At 39.8% G+C, this 20,757-nt stretch overlaps 1 protein-coding gene across 3 annotated transcripts in view; it reads right to left on the bottom strand.

Moving 5' to 3' along the window:
• RASGRF2 (Ras protein specific guanine nucleotide releasing factor 2) overlaps positions 1–20,757 on the bottom strand; it is a 131,537-nt gene that overhangs the window by 9,566 nt on the left and 101,214 nt on the right. For all 3 annotated transcript variants that reach the window (XR_007891862.1, XM_051643333.1, XM_051643334.1), the window contains exons 19-23: positions 9,417–9,529; positions 3,023–3,083; positions 2,251–2,354; positions 1,579–1,663; positions 800–997 (exon numbers count right to left, since the gene is read on the bottom strand). Coding sequence is in view for 2 of the 3 variants with exons in the window: in XM_051643333.1 (XP_051499293.1) it covers positions 800–997; positions 1,579–1,663; positions 2,251–2,354; positions 3,023–3,083; positions 9,417–9,529 (561 nt within the window). In the remaining variant the exon portion in view is untranslated. The remainder of the gene's footprint in view (positions 1–799; positions 998–1,578; positions 1,664–2,250; positions 2,355–3,022; positions 3,084–9,416; positions 9,530–20,757) is intronic.

The raw sequence follows: 20,757 nt of genomic DNA, 5'->3' as shown, positions 1-20,757 counted from the left end.
TTCTAAGAGACTGGTCTGTCCTGAGGGCCTCCTTGTTGTGTTATTCCATGATACTAAAATACTGACTTTTCTTTCAAATAGCAGAAAGCTGAGATTTAAATCATTCAACCAGTATCTCCAAATAATTCAAAACAGGTAACTTAAAAGACTGGATACTCTTCATCCTGGCTAGTCTCTTTGTGTGTCTTTTTTTTTTTTATTTGTTACTGGCAGTCATTCTCACAGCCTTAGCCATGCTGCTGACAGTCTCAGCAGCAAGGTAAGGGCTGAAGGGAGGTATTCACTGCATCTAAACTTGGGCCCCTAAATGCGAAAGAAGTTTGGTCGTCTCTCACTGGGTAGCAAAAAAATCACCACCTCAAAAAGAAATGCTGACCTCTCTATCAGTTTTCTGTACAGGCAGGGAAATAGGGCTCCTATGTTAGGCACCTGAGCTGACTTTATTTAAAGCTACTAGCCACCTGCATGTGTGTATCTGAAAATACCTTAATTTAGTCTTCTCAAGTATTTCAGTACTTCAGACTCAAGTCGTAGTCTTAGGCACCTGCTAATTCCATTAAAATCAGTTTGTTCCCATAGATATTTAATTAATGACATTAAAAAAGAAAAGGATAAATTAAATACAAATGACCTTGGCATGAAAAACCAGAACCACTTGTTGCTTCCAGCAAATAGTCAGAGTAGAAGTAGAAGTAAAAGTAGAAATATTTATGGGAGGAATCACATCTCAACATGTTGTTCTCTGAACACACTGAGCAGTGAAATATAGAAACCCGACTTGAAAATATATCTTTCTTACCTGTTTGGATACTTTACCCCAAGTTTTCTTAAGTCTGTAGATTGCACTTCTGTTCAAGGCTGAGGTGATCTCTAACACACCATTATAATTGTGCATACATCGACAAATATCAGCTACTGCCACCCACTTCTCAATCGAGTTAGCCCGGGAGCTGACATCAGTGTAATTCATGATCTGGGAGGCAACCAGGTTACTCATCTGACCAAACAAAGAGGAACAAATTTAGGATATTTAAATACAACCCCTTTCAACATGTAATTTTTTCATGAACAAGGCAGAAAAAAAAAAACCCTAACACACAACAGAATTTACGGCTCTTAATAAAATCAGAGAAAGTGTATTGAGAGCAATGTTGTAGGGATGGGGCTGGGGGAATGATGATAGGACATAAGTAATAAACCTGATTGGAAAGTGCCGCAGTAAAATTCCAAGGAAAATAATACAGAGCAAAGATAAGGTTGTGGATACAAAGGGCACTCATTATATAAAATTGGTGTTATATTTCCACTCTCTGGAGAAAACTTAGTTTCTTCTGTAAGCATCAAGGTATTGTAGTACAGTTTAACATGTTCTATCCTATTGCCATTGAAATGCTGAGTACCTGCTCCTAAACTTCACCTGCTTTGATTTAAAAGGTTAACTACAAAAAGATGGTAACATTCAGTCACTACTAGATAAAAAGTGGTATCATTGTAAAGAAATGAGATATTTTTGTTTCAGAGGTCACAGACAGTGCCAACAGAGTTCCCAGAAAGCAACCTGTATTTAAGAGTACTTACATCATTAAAATGTTGACTAGTTTTCATAATATAAGGAGTTCTCTCATTTTTATCCACTTTCATCCAGCCCTGCCCAAGAAACTCTCTAGATATTGAGGGGAAAGAAACAAACAAAAATGCCCTGAATAAACACAGTACATTTTCTGTTTCCAAGTATACCTCATTTTGTTAGAAGCTAATAACACAGCTTTACACTAATTCCAGCCTTTCACTATACCATTTTTAATGCCATCTGAAGCAGCAAATACTACAAAGAAGATTCATTTTTCTTCTCATTGCCCTCCCCCAGTCACCCCACTCACACTTCCAGCTTTGTGACCTGGTTTGAAACAGGTCTTGTCCACTAAGGTGGGTACATCCACGTTAAACTGCTGTAGGAACAAAGCTGACCTGACACTTGCCCCCTAGAGACACAGTGCTTCCATACCCCATTCACTCTTCACTAGCCCAGAGCCTGAGACAACAGATTTTTAGTTCTGAGCCAAGAATTCTGTCTTTCATAACATGACCAAACTACAGGGGAGTCAGAAGCAATGACAGGAACAGCTGAAGGGCATCATCCTCTTGGGTTTGCAGACGTTTTTGACCTCTGCATGAATTAGTGTGGTGCCTAACACTGCCAGTCAGTAACTCACCCACCATGCTGACTTCAGTCACTCCTAGAACACTTACTCATAGGGGATGCTTCGGAAAACTACGTGGTCTAAAAGAGTTATTTGCTCTGCAAGCTCCATGGCCGACAAAGTCTCAAAGCACTCTGGTTTTGGACAATCTGACTGCAAGAATAAGGAGAACACTTAATGATCTCTTCTTGCATCAAAGGACATTTCACAGCACAAGGGTATCAAGAACTTCATATGAACTTTCAACAGGAATTTGTCATTAACTTCTACGCTACAAACAAATAAGAATTAAGAAAAAATTGCTAACAACAGGAGGGTAAACATCAGCCTGGAAACCCACAGGAAAACAGGCACATACCAAGTCGTAAGTGTGCATGTAGGTTTAAGTCTGTGCATTCTGTGTTAATTTCCACATAATCCCTCTGGACCTAGTTCTTTGCCACACTCTCTTCCTCAGATTATGATGACAGTGGTGACTACAGTTTGGAGGATGGGCATGGTCAGTCAAGGCCAGCTATGGTTCTGATGGCAGCTGAGATGGCAGATGCCTATTGTTTCATATATATTTATATCTTTCCCTTTTTCTTTTTTATTTTTTTTCCCATCATATGATTTAAATCCAAATCCTAAAGTTCTGGCCTATTCATCTTTGCTGTGGGCTCCAAATTGTCACTTTCTCTAAACTGAAATATACATTTCTGATACAAAAGATCAGTACTTCTGTCTAGAGTTGTAAAGCTGCAGTTGTGCTACATTTTACTGACATAAACACAAAACATTTCTATAGAAGTATTTATATTTAAACTTCAAGATTAACTTACCATCTGAATTATATCCTCTATTTTTAAATGGGTATCATCTTGATCATCCTGAGAGAGAGCCCTGAAAAATTAAGTAGCAAAACATCCTATGTAAATGAAATCATGCACGGTTATAAGAAAACCTTATCACAGATAGTCAATCATGTTTACCTAAAATAAATCCTAAGACTGAAATTGAAGAGGTAACGAAAAAAAAAAAAAATCTGGTACCTGAAATCTCATGTCTTGTTTTAAGGAAAAGTGTAGAAAACGCTACCACATAAGAATCACATAAGGCAACATGATGGTTATGAAGGCTTAAAATCTCTGATCTAAGACAGCATATATTGTAGAATGGTCAACTACAATAACTACTCTGCTTACTTGCAGGTAAATGGTGGGAAATTACATCTCAAGCTTTTTCTCTGATTTTTAAACTATGGTGCTAAACCGTATTTTGGGGAAATGTTTGAAAAATAAACATTTGAGAAGTGAATAAAAGACAGTAAAACAGGGATGCATAAAAAAAGTGATTCACTGGGAAGTGTTCCTGTTTATTGCACTACACTGCCCTATTCAGTGTCCCATAAAAAGAGCTCTGACTGTGGAAACAAACAAGGAACTGCTAGAAGATTTTACTTGTAGCAACTGTATGGTTTGCTTTCAGTTCTACAAGTGTTAATTCTTCCTTCCAATTCTGCTACAGAAAGCCCGTGGTTATTAGGTTTACTTCATAGTAATGGGTCAAAAATTAACCCAGCAGAAGTAATTAATATTAATCAAACTCCATCTACCGTGGTTGGTGTAGTATCTTGGCAAATAATTCTAAGATCTCATCCCTTTACGTGGAAAATACAGACTCAAAGAAACCCTGAGTAGACTGGATTTATATAATAAAGAAAAGAGAAGATTTAGGGATAAAGAACAATATGTTGGTATGTAAAAGACTGACTATGAAGATACCAATGATACAGCAAGAGGTCACTGGACTGATGTGCATCAGAGGAGATTTAATTTCAACATTTAAGTTCCACTTTCCAACTGCAACTATAAGTGACCACTGAAAACTTCTGCAGAAGTTGCAGAGTTCTCATCAGCTGAATTTTGGAGGGAAGTTTAGATGACCATTTTCAAAGAAGAATGCTACTGATCATTCCAGAAAGCACAGCACTGGATCAGGTCTTTCTCATGGTCCCTCTAATTCTTTATTTTTGCACTCTGCAGGAACAGACTTTCCATGTAGCTGAGGAAAGGGTTAAAAATAAATACATAAATAAATAAATTTTGCCTGGAGACTTCAGCTATGAGTGTAAGACATGGAATTTGTACTATGTGGGTGGGGAGGAAGTGTTAATGCTTAGTACACTAGGTTCTTCTGCTGTGGGTTGCTGTTGTTTCCTTCTGGTTTGCCAAACTGGAGGACTAAGTTACAATCAAATGTAGATACACAGAAAAAGAATCTGAGAAACATCCTGCCTTCACTTTCAGCCTATCAAATCCACAAAAAAATGCCCCTTTCTCCATAGGAGTTGGAAACAGCTTATGTCCAATGGGCAAGCTGTGCAAAGTCTTGAATGTCTACTACTTCAGGAGAACCCTAAGCTTCTTCTCCACACAATAGTGCTGTGCAGCCTCAGTAACTGCAAACAAACTAGCAATCTGTCTTTCTTGAGCAGCTTATTTCGTGCTGCAGGACTAATGGCCAGCAGGAAAGTATCAATCATCATATGACAAGAGCACGTGCTTCCCTGGCAGTCAAAAAGGAGAGGGATTGCCCTTCTGCCCTGGGTATCTTGTAAACTCACTATCTGAGGTCCTTACATACAAATTTACATTGCTGGAGTTCCCATCTTTGATACAGAAATGACCATATTTGCTTAATAAAAAATAAAACAGCAAACACGAGAGTCTTAAAAGGCTGAAAATACTTAACTTCTCCCCATCTTTGCTTCCTCATATACACTCTAATATGACATCTCACATTTTCCGTAGACTTCCAATCCCTCATTCTAAAGAGATGACTGGTGCTTTCTCTCTAACACTGTGGTCTCATGAAAAAAAAAATTAAAAAAAATTCTTTATCCATAAAATGCTTTATGTTTAAATTTGCAGAGGACAACACAACTCTAGACTGGACAAAGCTACTTTCTGACAGCATCAACAGTAACCTGCACTTCAGTCTGCACTGCTGTCAGCATTGGGATATCTAGTTTCAACATTATTAGATCTGCTTGGGCAGCTCCCATTGCACCCCTTGGACAGCCTCCTGGAAGCTGGGTAAGAAGCACAGGTCCATGTGAAAAGAGTTATGAGAGAAAGGAAAGGCAAGGAGAGATTCTGCTGGAGTGTTTAACAGTGTCTGTCTCAAAGGGGACTGAATGGGGTCACACCTCCACTGTTATCCTTACAAATGAAGGATGTAAATATATAAGAAATAACTTTCCAAATCTTAAGAGTCAGCAGCTAAGATCAGCCTTCTCTCTCACTTAGACTATTCTTCATGCCTGACCAGTCCAAATATTAAAATAATTTTCTGGTGGAAAATATCATATGTGTCCTCATACATTCCTGTCCTGTCATTCCTGTACAGTACATTAAATATTTTAAAAATATTTCAAAACTGGTGTAAATTATAGATCCTGAAATGTACTGTCAGGTGAGATCATACATGGCAGAAAATTGGTCATCCATCAAATTCTGACCTCTGCATATCACTGGACTTCATTTACAGTTATTCTAAGGAAGAAGAAGGGGGAACTGTTTCTTGACTCATCCTTTTTTTCTCCAGATAGGATTATTTACCAAAGTTATTCACTGCTGTTAACTCTGAGCTTCAGCCCTACCTGCTTCACCATTGATACACTTTTACTCAGATTTCAGGGATTAGTAAATAAGGCTGACAAAACCTCAAGCAAACATACTTCCGTAAGTTTGCCTGGCTTTCAGAATGGATATTGAAAAGAAAAAAAAAAAAAAAGCAAAAAAAAAAAAAAAGCTTTCTTTTTTACCCTGCAGAGAAACCCCAGCAGTCCATTCAACAAAAATCTCATCACACGAGAAATACCAGCTGTTCTGTTCGATGACTCAGGAAGGCATGAAGCAGCTCAGTATTTCTCATAAACACTTTTCTTGCCATTCATACTCCACACAGAGTCTTTCCCAGAGCTGATCATAACACCTCTGCAATACAAACCAACCTTTCCTGCTCCTCTAATCTCTGCTAACAAGGCAACTGATTTTCCAAGCAATGTAGATGCACATATGTGCACATACACTTGAAGGCTGGGTCAGTTTGTAAAAACAGACATTTGTACATGATATCCTTCCAGGATACAGTCCATTGAGCAAACCCATACGGAGGCTCAGAAAGAATGAACTTTGTTTTGTGAGTGTTTGAACATTGAATTTGAGGTAGAAATGCTCTTCCTAACCTCACTGTGAATTCCTCTACTTTTCAGAGTCAAGAGCAGACTATGAAAACTGAAATGTGGGGAAGCCAGGACCTGTGCAGTGAGGGCTGACTGACAAACCAGAGTTCTGATAAAACCAACTATTTTGATATGCCAAGGCCTTTTAGATGTAAAAGCCTGCAGCAAGCACCTCTTCAGGACAACTGAAACATCTATTTTAAAACACTTAGCTAGCAATTGAGTGAATTGCTATTTTCATGAAGGGCATGTCAACTAGTCCATCCCTCCAACCCATTTTCATTCTTTCCCAAAGAAGCCTTTTGAATAAAAGTTTGATCAAGACTTCCAGTTACAAAAAATCTGTGCTTTCACATTAAAAATATGCCATCAAAAATCATCAAACAAACTTATTTCTATATAGGTGGGTAATTTAAATTCCTCCTCTACATGATACTAGATGAAAGCCCTCCATTTAGAAGAAAAGCAAAAAGATAACATCTTTCCAAGGAGGAGAGAATGTGATGGTGATGGACTGAGATGCATTTCCCTGAACCAAACACTGGTATGTGAACTCAAAGAGGAACACAATACCTGGGAGCACCCTACATGTTCCTTACAATAAAGACTCTAGATACCTTTAGGACATCCAGGGTGGGATTCAAACCCTCCACAAGTCACGGCCTGTGTTCTGTAATCATCTGAGAAAGGAAGGTGTCTTCTATGATCTCTGGAGCAACAGTCATGATGCCTAACTTCAGACAGTACTGGTGGACACATCTCCTTTGTGACAGGCTGTCAACTTGGAAGAAGTGCTTTGGTAGCTGCCTACAGTTTGTGTCCTGGCTAGGTGCTTAACTTAGACACAGGGGGTCTCAATCAAAGAATTTCTTCTAAGTCAATGCAGACAGTAAAAAGGAAGTCCCTTTCCCTTCATCCTGTCATTATAAGCTATGGACAGCTCAAGGAACACAAGAAATAATTTTATTCCATTACCAGCCTTCTCTGTAGTTAAACTGGTACACAGGAGGTACACAAGAAAATACTTCTTTAGCCTGAAAGTAACAGAGCACTGGAACAGGCTGCCCAGGGAGGTTGTGAATTCTCCATCCCTGGAGACATTCCAAACACAACTGGACGTGTTCAGAGGTCCATTCCAACTCTTAATATTCTGTGATTCTGAGATTCTTAACATATTTACTGTAATCTGCCATGTTGACAAATGACAGAAAATTTGTAATCTGATGCAGAAACAGAAAACAATTATATGAGAGATACCCTGGTGCAGAACTTGGTGCCTCTTCACAACATCTCAGTGCAGCATAGGAGTGTTTGCTTAAAGCTTATCAGTTCTTGGTCAAGATTAACATAGTCTTGGTCATCCCTGCTACAGTAAATAGTAATCTCCAGAGACATCTTTGTCAGTGACATGGACAGTGGGATAAAAACTGTTTTATGTCATTACTCCTTCCTTTTGCTTCTTTTTCCTGTTTCTCAATTTTTAAATATTTAGCTTTTTCAGAAATTTCACTTCTTACAGATTTTAACTTTATTTTTCTTTTTCTTTTCTTAAGAAATACAGTGTGAAAATTCAAAGAATGGATAAAAATTAATCTTCATTTAAAATATTTAATAGAAATACCTCATTAACTGTATTCACTAGCATATACAGCATGTTTAGATAATAAAGTAGTGAGTGCTAGAGGGGAAGACAGGGCAAACAATAACTACTATTTCATGGCTTAATAATAAAAAAATGCAAATAGGGGCAACTCATGGTTTACACATAATTACCAAGGTCCCATTTTTTGATGCAACAGCTAATGGAAACTGGCTAATTGGAAACCAGATAGAGGAAATTGCTGACAGACTTGTGTGTTAGATGCCCATTCTATTATTCTGCCAGGAACAGCCAATTCAGGCTTAGTTTCTTCCAAGGAAATACATAAAGCAAACATACTATTTTTACTCTGAGTAGCAGCACACTCAGTATAATTAAAAAGGAGGTTTATTTTTATATGTATGTGAAAATTAAGTAAGATGCCATTGACATGAAGTACTTCTATGAAGAACTTCTCTTTTTTTTCTTGTCCTTTTTTTTGACTTTTTTTCCTCCAGCTGAAAAACCTTCTCCTCATTCTTCTGACACTCTTTTTCACATTAAGTATCTGCTGGGAAAACCTGTCAAATGGTGTTAGAAAACTGAGACACTGCATTTGTTGCACCCTTACTGATTTTCCAGCAGAAGACTTACAAAAATGTTAACAAAGCAGGCCATAGATTTAAATGTACTTTTTCTTTTCATCTTATTTAATAACTGCTCCTTAGTAATGTAAACAATTTACCTGAAAATCAGTCACTATAAGATGTTCACACTCAAAATTATTTTCACTGATAAATGCTTATAAAGATTTGTCACTTTGGCATGACTAGACACTCACCTCTATATTACCAACCCTACATAACAAAACAAGGTGTCATGACCCTAGTTTAAATAGTCCTGGTTAAGCAGAAGCTAAAGGCCCTTCACATCATGGCATTAATTAAACAAGAATTCTCCTCTGTGAGCTACCCAAAGAAGTCTGGACGTGGTGTCAACACAAAGGAGGGTGCAAGGATGGTCTCCTCAGGGTGTTGTGACTCTTTAGGTTGTCATCAGCCTCTCCTGAGCTTAGCAGAGAGGGTGGCTCATTACTGAGGTAGGAGTTCCTCAAGGTATTACAGTGAGTGGTCTTGTGGCTTCACTGGGCAGCACTTTTCCTTGCTGCAGAAAGACTGAGCCTATGGCTGCCAGCTGTTCTGCTGCAAAAATTTCTAACACAGCTATTTTTATGAATCAAACTTAAAACACACTCTGTTTTATGGTTAATAAAACACTTAGTAATCCTTCAAAATTCAATGCTCTTGAGAAAAAACAAACCCCATTAATTGTATGATGCATCAATAGTTCCCTAACTATTTCACCTGCTATAGTTAACATACTAAATTATAATTAGAAATTTTTTTACCTCAGTATATTTGCAGTAGCTTTCCTTTCTTGTGGCAGAAGGTCAGGGTCTCTCAAAACTTCTTCCAGCAAATTTAACACATTCATTTTCAGCTCATTGTTCAGCTCAAAATCCTACAAAAGAAAACCACTCTACTTCAAATTTAAAAAAAAAAAAAAAAAGGTTGATAAAATAACTTGAAAGATACACTTTTGTGAGTTTGGTTGGGTTTCTTTTTTGTTTGCTTGGGTTTATTTGCTATTAGGTTTGAAAATGTGACCTGCCCTAGGTGGTCCTGCTCTGGCAAGGGGGTTGGACTCGATGATCTCCACAGGTCCCTTCCAATCCCTAACATTCTGTCATTCTGTCATTCTGTGAAAATATTTAGAGAACTTGAAAAGCTGTTTTAGTGAACAGCCTACAAAAGTGGGAGTCCAGAAGGCTGTAATTTTATCTTCTGAGTGGAAATGGGCAAACCACTTAACCTTTCTGTTCTGAAGTAAGAACTGCATCTCACCAATACCCACAAAATGCCACATCCTTTCTTGTCCTCTGCTGACTATGAAAGCAGAGAAACAGTTTAACTGCAATACTGAGACCACTGCTTAGTGAGGCTGGACACTGCAGGGGTTTTGTACAGTTTTCTGGAGTTTCTCTGCTTATCTGCCTCCCACTCAAGTACTTCTGCTCTCATATTCACCCTCCTGGATAGGTCTGGTCTGCTTTTTGTTACACATAGTGGAGTACTCAACCTAATTAAGCTCAAAAAATTAGACCAGTGCTCTCTGGCACTGCATGTAAGAGCTTCAGCATTTTAATTATTTCTAGGGCAGACTGACACCTGACACAGAAGAATCCAACAACCATTTCTGTTGACCTCTGATACAGGAGAAAATCAAAGAACAGAACAATGTACAAACTTTGTAGGAGGGAACCTACAGGAGTAGGCTTCAGAAATGCTTTTATTGAGCTTTCAGTAAGAAAACTAAACCAAAAACCTTCAGTCATCTAGTGCATCATAGATGTTGTTCATAACCTGCAGTTACTTGCAAGCAAGACCATATTTGTAAAAAGCCCCTGCTTGTTTCCATGGGAACAGAAGCCACAAAGTTACTAGAACTGGGAAAGGTTTATTTTCCTAAAGAATCAGCTACGATCCTTCCTGTTGTGACAGGCTCCTAAATCAACAGCATTTTTGGAGAAATGTGTCTCTGAGGAAAACCACCCCTGGTCAAGACAGATGTCCTTAGACTATGTTTTTCTCTGGAGGGGATGTGGGAGGATCAGAGCACACCCACAGTCACACAGGAAGGTGATGCTGAGTTTGGAAAAGGGATGAAACACTTGATAAGGATGAGGATAAATGTTTCATTATATAAAGTGGTGTAACAGCCACACTTGTGGCACTTTTAGAGAAAGTTTACTGCTCAAAATGCCAGCACCTGGAAATATCCTACTGCAGCCCACCAGCAATGCCTTGGGCATTTCTCTCCTGCTACAAGCATCCCCTTTTAACAATTCAAAAGTCTTATCAACTTAGCCAGAGCTAACTTTGAAATAAACTAGTATCTGTGTCTGAGTTTTTTGTGATGTTTCTCTGTATTAGAAGATGTTGAAGACCAGGACCTTGTGCAGCATTGGGCTGTGAATAGGTAAATATGCCTCAAAAAACTAAGTAGTTCCAGGTACTACCTTGTTTTTGTTTTATAGAATAAATTTTAGAATAAGTTTGGAATAAATTTTCTACAGCTATTGTTCAAAATGCCTCCCCCAGGAACTGTTCTAGCCTGTTTGCAAAAGATGACAAGAGATACTTACTTACTTATTTATTTAATGGATGGAAAAGGAACTAACCAGTGAAGGCATGTGGAATGTAACTAAACTACATAGAGTAGTGTACCCTCTGTTGATTTTTAAAAGAAAACTATTTGGAATATGAAACTATCAAAATTTAGCAAAAGGAGAAATACTGAGAAATAATAATAATAGTATTGTCTGTCCTAGTCTGGTGGTGATGACTCTATGAAAGGGGCTGGGCATCTGTGTTAGTCATGCTACAAAAATACCATCAGTGAACAGAGGAGGCATCTAAGAGTGTTTAGCACGTTGAGTAGAAATCTCACCTGCCACTGTAAATGGGCAGATCTCAACAGCATGATCAGGATTTATCTCCAAGGATGGAGGAAATGGCCTGAAATTGTGGCAGAGGAGGTTTACACTGGATATTAGGAAGAATTTCCATACTGAAAGAATGGTCAAGGCACTGGAACAGCCTGCCCAGGAAGGTGGTTGAGTCACCATTCCTGGTGATATTGAAAAGCCAAGGTTGTTGGGTTTTTTGGTTTTGCTTTTTTTTTGTGTTGACAGCTGGACTTGGTGATCTTAGAAGTCCTTTCCAACCACAACAATTCTGTGATTATTTTCATCATAGGGTAACTTTTCTTAAGAAATATTGCTTTATTGCAACTAAATTTATCACCAAAAAAAGTATATACTTAAAAAGTTATTTTATCTGTGAATCAGGAAGCTGAAGCCTCATGTATGAATCTCAGGCTGAGCAAAAACAAAGCACTTCACCTTTTGCATGTTTACAAGTAATGAGAATGAATATATTGTACATTAAGAGCAAAACATGTTTGCTGAGTAATCTCCTGAAGATACCAGGCCTAGAATGACTGGAATAACAAAAAGTGTTGGCAAGCTGTACGAACACTCGAATCCTAGGGTTAGGGCTATTTTCCACTTCAATTACACTGGCTTTGGAAGAGACCTCCTGGTGGAAAAATCCACTTCTCTAACCTTAGAAAAATGAGAAGTCCTTGACCCTTTATTAGTCCAGTCAGTCATGGATGATGGGAGTTGTTAGGGATTACAGGCAGAGGGTGCACTGGTTTGTGTGACTCCTTCAGTCCCAGCTGCTGTCACACCTCCATGCCAGCCTGACCACAAATAGAAGGTGCCACTTCACAGCACAGCCCTCCCATGGGACACACCTGGCCACATGTCCATGCAACTTTGGCAGACACTTCCAGTTGAAATTTACGTATCACAGAAGGAATACAGTTGACCAGTCAAAAACTGCTCAACTTTTCAGCAGGTAGATTCCAGTTTGTCAGTGGTCTAATCCTTCATGAAAGGACACATGCTTCTACTATATTTTAGAGCACTAAAGATTTGTGGGTCTTATTGAGATCCTCATTTGACTTAAGGAGAGAAATTAACTTAGATTTTCAAGCAAAATTCAAACTTTTAAGTCCAGTACAGTTAGTAATGGGAAAATACACTTCTTCCCTATTTATTTAAAATTTACACAGAAAAACCAGTTATGAAATGTGCAGATATAAAAAAAAAAATGACAGCTGATGAGTTAAGTAGGAGATCTGTCCTGGAGTCACCCAGGATGAGAACAGTATGTATTAAGCTCCCAGCCAATCAACAGCACCATGCATCATGTTCACCATCACTGAAGATTTCAGCAGAAGACAACAGGAGCAGCAGAGAGAAGTGCCTTAATTTTGCTGTCACCCACCTGCACTATGAAAGCAAAAGCCTCCTTTGTAACTGCAGGGCACCAAAGTCAGCATGATTACATTTAAAGTAGACTCATAACCAGCCTGTTGATCTCTAGCATGCACAAAAGTTCTCTTTATAAACTGCAACCACAATCTCTTGCCAGGAGAGGCTAGGAAAGCTGTGCTGCAGTATAGGAAGTGCTTCAGAAGCAACCTATTCCCACTGAGTGGAAAAAAAAGAAAAGAAGGGATGATGGATTGGAAATCATTGGCCAGAAGAAATGAGACTGAAGTAGACGCAGCAGAAAGCAAGAACAAGCTATGCTGGTGAGGTACAACTAGGGATATGTAGATTTACTATCAGTGGTTTATGCAGAGAATGTAATTTTCAAGTTTTGACATGAGTTCAGTGAATCCCCAAAAGCTTTTCCTCCTCTCTTCCTTTAAACCTTCCTTTAAATCTTTCTAGGTGAGAAGAAAAATCTTTATTTAAACAACATGAGGACACCTTGAGTAACCCAGGTAAATAAAAGGGAGCTTAAACAAGATAACCTAATATGTACTGGAGTATTTCAGTGATAAGGACTACAGAGAACATGTGAGGGAGGGAGGGAAGGAAGGGGCAGGAGAAGAGAGGGGAGGGAATTGTGCATGGAGAAACCACAAAGGAATTCTAGAGGGAACCCCTTCAATGAGTTGCATCATCCAACTTCAACATAACCCTACATGCTTCATGTAAAAATAATCTCACCCCAGTTCAGCTCTGAAAGCAGAGCCAACTTTTCAGCTCCTCAGGCACCTGCTGACATGGCAAAAGAGCCAACCAGCAGGCCAGCTTCAGCACTCTGTGATTGCCATGTGAAGGGGAGGAGGAGGAGCTGTCAGGATAAATGTAGCATGACAGGCTTTGCTGAATGCATTTGGGCTAATTTTATTAGTTTCTGTCTCTTCTTAATTCTAACTTCCTGCTACACAGTATTATGCTCACAGTATTATGCTCTGAGGAGACCCAAGAATGCAAAGTTCTCCAGATGCTCTGGCCAGCATCAGTGGAATGTGCCACCCACCCCAGTATCACACCCTGAGCTGGCAGGGCTTGTCACTGACAGGGACATGGCTCAGACCAGCTGACAGAGTGCCTCCCAGGCTGGAAGTCTTTTTTCAACCTGGGGAGGAAAGGAGCTGCCTGCTTTCCAATTTGGATTCCCAGCCGTGGCACGAACAGTCCATGGTCTTTCCACAGATGCTCCCAGATGTAGCTGATATTATCACCACAAGCAGGAAGACTTGATGCACTGCAATCCCTTCCTAGCCACTTCTCTTCATCCTGTGAGCAACTACATAGTGAGAATTTTTTCAATCCATAAAGCAGAAGAGGAATGAAGACGGAAACAGGGAGAAGAAGAAAAGAGAAGCACGGGGGAAGAACAAGAAGTGGTCACATTTCTAAAACGGAAGGTAAAGTAACCAGAGAGGTACAGTGTAAAAATGACAGGCAAAGAAATGGATCAGTGGGACTTTTGCATAATAGCTGGAAGCGGGGAACCACTGAGAAGCATCTGGAAGAGAAAATACCCTGAGGGAGGGGAAGCAAGAGCTAAATTACTGAAGGGAGAAGAAAAATCTAATGAAGGATTAAAAATGCCAGATGTGAAATGGAGGGAAATCTGCATGTAAAGCTTGAGCCAGGGTTTTGGATGTCTCTATGAGTACCCAGAGTGGAAGTACTGTGTGCAGACTCACTGTCCTTTGCCCCCAACTTCAGCAGCAAACTGAAAACAATAGATAGGCAGAGACACTTAGAAAGACTGGCATTGCTACTGGCTCTAACTGATCACTTCAAAGTGATGGGCTAATGATAAAACCCTGTTGGGACCCCAGTATCGGAGATGTCCAAGAGGGAAGAGCATTATACTGAAAGACTGTTTACTAGGAATTTGGAATATTTTTAAATACATGGGGTTTGCCCTAAAATGCTCTCATGCCAAAGTGTAAACAGATAATTATTTCAATAGCATCAGTCGAGTGGCTCTTAATCTTGTACACAGATCAAGCTCTATCAGAGTTAGCTGAAGCTACTCTACAACAGCATTTAATTTTCCAACAGAAAAGCACACTTCAACTATCACATACAATTCTGTTGAGGGAAATGTTTATAAATTCACCCACAACAAACATTTGCATAAGTGGAAGGCAGAGATAAAAGATATTACAACTATCAGGCTATCAGGAAAATTAATCCCTGACCTTGAATTAAGTCTGGCTTACTTCAAGAAGCAAGCAAAGGACAACAGCTCTTTCTTCCAATTAGTTTCAAGCACAAAGAGACAGTCATCATTTGGTGTGGAGTGCCAGTCCTCATTCTACAGTATCAGCATTAGCCTGTCACTCCTGATGGAATATAATCAGGATAAAAGTACAACCTATATTAATAGCATGACTGAGTAATTCTCAGCACATACAACACAAACTTCTCTTTATCCAAGCCCTGTGTAACCCTGTAGCACAAAGAAATCTTAAATGAATAATCTAGCCATCAGGTATTTTTATATTAAAGTGTTCAGGACAGATATGAAATGTGACAGCCCTGCCTCTAAGTCCTGGGATATTCAAGGGCTTTGCAGAAAGACCTCAATGAAGAAGGACCTGTCAGGCTCCAGAGGGTGCAGAGCAACCACTAATTAGTTTGAATGACTGCAAGCTTGGCTGCCATTCTGGGTCATGGTATAGCAATACCCTTATGCTTCTGAGACGTTTGGACAGAGGACAGCAACAATAGGGTGCACTGCTACTCAATGTGTAACTGTGTTGTGCACAGGGAATAAGTTTATGCAAACCATATTTCTCCACTAGGTGACCAGTGGTAGGCTGGAAGGCTTGCTCAGGGAACCCTTGCTCTGCCTCTCTCTGGGGCAACATCTCTGTTTCTTCAGTTCACAATTTCTGTCATGACATCAGTTCACTTTAGAAAGAACCTCAAAAGCTAAACACAAGCCAGCAATGTGCACTTGCAGCCCAGAAAGCCAACAGCCAAATCCTGGGCTGCATCAAAAGAACGGTGGCCAGCAGGTCAAGGGAAGGGATTCTCCCCCTCTACTCCACTCTCCTGAGATCCCGCCTGGAGTAATGTGTCCAGTTCTGGAGCCCCCAACACAGGAAGGACATGGACTGCTGAAACGAGTCTGGAGGGGTCCACAAAGATGATCAAAGGGCTGGAGCACCTCTGCTATGGAGACAGGCTGAGAGAGTTGGGGCTGATCAGCCTGGAGAAGAGAAGGCTCCAGGGAGACCTTAGAGCACCTTCCAGTGCCTGCAGGAGCTACAGAGAAGCTAGGAAGGGACTCTGTTTACAAAGACATGTGATAGGACAAGGCACAATGGCTTTAAAATGGAAGAGGGGAGATTTAGATGAGGTATTAGGAAGAAATCTGACTGTGAGGGTGGTGAGACACTGGCACAGGTTGCCCAGGGAAGCTGTGGATGCCCCATCCCTGGAAGAGTTCAAGAAAAGGGTTGGATGGGGCTTGGAGCAACGTGGTCTAGTGGAAAGTGTCCCTGCCCATGCAGGTGTGGTTGGAAGTAGATGGTCTCTAAGGTCCCTTCCAATCAAACCATTCCATGATTGAGATGTTTCTATAAACTTCCTTTGCTGTTTCAAGGCAGATGCCACAGATCTCTAGGGGTCATCTGAAATGTAGTTAAAATACAGCATATCTTATTATTGTGCAGTAAGTGTGGCTTAAGTGTAATTTGTTCACATTTCTACAATAAACTTATATATAACTTTCCCAGGCATCACATTCATTACTTTATGCCTTTAAACATAAGCCAAGTGGGGCTCCTATAACAGAATTTTTATCTTACTTTTTTTATTCATGTACAAAATGGAATGGGCCAATTCATGTGCACTAGAACTATTTTAAACTAACTTAAATAATCCTGGCTTGGAAAATTGTCTGTATTCAAGTGTCCTGCATAATCCCTAAGTACTATCAGTAACTACATCTGTAAAACCTTCTGTTCAAAACCCAGCAGAGCTTTGTTGGTATGAGCAAGAAAGTGACTTGTAGTAATTTCACAGCTGGAGCCAGACAGACACCGGGCACGAGATCATGACCCATACTCTTTAAAATTCAAGCCTTGATCTTCTTCCCAGATCTTGTGGTAACTTCACAACTCACTGACACTGTCTGGCAGCCATATAGTTTGTAACTGAGTAATGATTTGCCAGTTCATTCCAGCTCAGATCTTCAAAGAAGCCAATGGGAACAAGCACCCAGCTGTCATTCAGAACTGGGAAGTCTGGAGAAGCCAGCCTCTCTGTTTCTTCACCAGCAGATGTGAAAGCTTTCTCCTTGGACAAGCTCCATTCCAATCTGCTTCCCACAGAAGCAGGAAAAACTTGAATTTGTAACACGAAATGTTTAGATAAAAGGCGTGAAAGTATTGTCAATCAAAGAACAGGAGGCTGCAAGTCCTCAGTAGGACAGTCACAAGAATTTTCTCCTCTTGGCCTCCTTTTCCCTTCTTATTTTCCATCTCTACTGTAATCAGTGGGAGTTTTATCCTCTCAAGCCCTTGCTGTTCCAAACACCAGTCTTGTCTCCACAATAACTGCCTCGTCATTGGTGTTTTCATTGTTTACAATGGGAGAATCCTACACTGTTCCTCTCAATTACATCCAAAACGTAAACATGAGCATTTTGCTGTTATTTTGGGTAAAAAGGTAGGTTTGTTGGCTTGTAGGTGCCTGAATGAAAAAGACAGAGTGGAGCAGGGAAAAAAAAGAGGAAGGACAGGGAATTAAAAGAACGAAAATGTAAATTAAAACCCCCTGGAAAATCCAAATGAGACTTTCATACTGTGCTGGTTTTGGCTGATGAACAATACAGGTTTCATTCCTCTTGCTCAGTGCGGTAAAAAGTGTCACGTTATGTGAGGATGTTTTCTTCCAAATTTTTATCTGTGCTTTGGGAGCTCCTGGAGATATTAATTAATTCCTCTGCCCTCTGAAAGGGCTGCAGATTTTGCGTTATCACTATATATTTATTTGGAATTTAAGTAAGGGTCGTAGAGACCCAAATTTTAAAAATAATTAATCCTTTTCCTAAACATTGTTTAATCATAGAAACCTAGAATATCTTGGGTAGGAAGGGTCCTATAAAGGTCACCTAGTTCAACTCCCCTACAACAAGCAGGGATGTCTCCAACTAGACCAGACTGCTCAGCGCCCCATCAAATCTGATCTTGAATGTCTCCAGGGATGGGGCCTCCACCTCCTCTCTAGGCAACCTGTTCCAGTGATCCACCACCCTCATATTAAAGAACTTCTTCCTAATTTCCAACCTAAATCTACACTTTTCTAGCTTAAAACCAGTAACTCCTGTTTTATTGTTACATGCCCTTAGTATGATTTCAAGATAACAAAATGGCTTCATGAAAGTACTTCCTCACTGAATAGGCTTAATTCTTAACTTTAATGATTCTATTTTCTGGCTACAGACAAGTTCAGATATTAAATACTGTCCATGCTTGGATAAATTTTAAAAACCAAAACTCAAACCCGAAACACCCACAACTGCGGTTTTTGACACAGTCGCAAGACACAGTAGGAAGTTAATTCATTTCAGAGGCCAGCAGAGGAAAGACCCTCCAAACTCTGGCCAAGGGTTTGCTACAGGAAAAGTTGAGGAAACACAAGGTTCTAAACCACTAGTTTGGATAATTCCTCTATCACTCAGTTCATGCACTAACCCCAACCAATGTTATTAAACACTCGAGAGACGCACACTGAAGTGAGCCAAACGGACCCAGAGGGAGGAATGGAGGGCAGGGGATAAATAAGTGGGATGATATATGTAAGAGCACTTGTGACAGATGGTGGTACTTTAGTTTCTCTACATTGCACACATTTCTGAACACAGCCAGCACAGTCCTATGAAAGTGTGTAGCACCACGTGTCATCTGGGCACCAGGACACAATAAATTTAGAATAATTTAGAATAACAGACAAATACCTCGTAGGGAATTGACTGTCACGGGTGGATCAAAGAGCACCAGAACAGTTAGTTCTGCTGGAGGGTTACTCACATGCTGCAACACTAAGCATGTCTGTAGTACCATCTCACATCCTAAAAACAGAACTAAAGAAAGCCCCACAGTTTACCCATCTAGTGTCTTTGCTTCTCATTGCATCTAGTCATAAGGAAACGGCAATTTGGCCCAAAAAACGTGTGCAGTATGTGAACTTTTACAGTGGCACAGGCCAGCAATGACCGTGAGGATCTCAGACACATCAAAAGGAGAACAGTCTACCAGACAGTGAGAGAAGGATTTTGAAGAAGCTTCTGCCACAGAGGACAGAAATTGCTTTTTGGGTGCTGGGAGTTTTTGCAGCAGAAGAAATAAAAAGCCAAGAGGAGAGAAAACAGCATCAGCAAAGCATAATGAATTGGACATCTAATTGGATGTTTATCTTTGCGAATATCTGCCTATTTAGTTAATTTAAAAATTTTTTTTCAAGAGAATAAAACCTGCCTTGGCTGCTGCTGAAGGTGAAGGATGTCTCAAATGCACTAAGTGGCCAGAGAATGATGTAAATACCTTAAAACACAATAAAATTTTTGGCAGATCTGTTGATCTCATAGAATTTTAATGCTTACATTGTTTTGTCATTTTGGAAATCTAATAAGCATTTCTTCACCAGACACTGGTGGCTAAGGGTTCTCTGGCTTGCAGTTTGTGTTGTTATTGTAAAATGAGGCTCTGAGCTACTGCTCTCCCAGGAGTATTTTTCTTTCCTGCCAACATTTCTTACTATTTGGCCAGACAGCAATTCTTCACTTGTCTTCCTTAAAGCAGTCCTGTCCCATATTTTTTTGGCAGAAACTAGTGAGACATTTCTGGGTTGCTGAGGTTGCCTGCCCTTTTTCTCTCCCTATTCTCACAAGTAAACAACAAAAAAGCTGATTATATGCCCTGCTGCTGTAGCTTTCATTAATTTCTATGCCAAACCCCTGTATTTTAAAATATTTTCTATATTGGAATACTGGATTAAGAGAGCTAGAAAATTAAAATCTGCAACTACCACCATAGGAAAAAAAAAAAAAGGCAGTGAGAGACTAGGGAGTACAGTTAATAGCTTCCACTTTGAAAATGCACAGCATTGAATTTTTACTCATTACCTTTGTCCTCTTAATATTCTCAAATGAATACTAATTGTAAATATGATGCAAAAGTACGTGGAAAAGTATTCAGGACAATATTGTATTTTTGCATATCATGGGTGCTTTTGAAATGGAAACAGAGAACAGGCATTTCTAAGGAGAGAAATTATCTTTTTGGTAAACTGCTGCAATACAGAGCTTGCACTCTTCACAGTTTCTCTGTGCTCATGATAATCATCAGACAACTCAGTCAGGGGCAGCTCTGGAACTTAAACTTCAGTCTAACTAGTTGCAGACAGTTCTATTAATGTAGACTAAAGTCTGATGACTCCTAGCACTGTCACAGTAACATTAATTACCCATCTTTTAGTTAGTATAGAGGGTCAAGCCAACTCATAGTAGTTACTTAGTATGAACTGTGGCAGGGACACCCTAAGTAGTACAGCACAGTACCATGGCCCAGAACAGCAATCGCAGGTTTCCTCTGTTCAGGATTTTGCCATGCATGCCTATCTATGAAAGCTGCTCAGACTTCTTTTTTCCCTCCTTCTGCCAACACAGTTTTATCAATATGCATCAGACCTACAGTCCTATGATGGTTGTAGAGACACCAACCCAGAGGACTGGTGTGTCACAGACATCACAACAAACAAACAAGTATCTGTATGCAAGCACAAGTATTTT

Source organism: Apus apus, chromosome Z, assembly GCF_020740795.1.
Source record: "Apus apus isolate bApuApu2 chromosome Z, bApuApu2.pri.cur, whole genome shotgun sequence".
In the NCBI taxonomy this organism is placed as follows: domain Eukaryota; kingdom Metazoa; phylum Chordata; class Aves; order Apodiformes; family Apodidae; genus Apus; species Apus apus.
The sequence above is the reverse complement of the archived record's forward strand: the minus strand, read 5'-3'. Positions and strand labels throughout refer to the sequence as shown.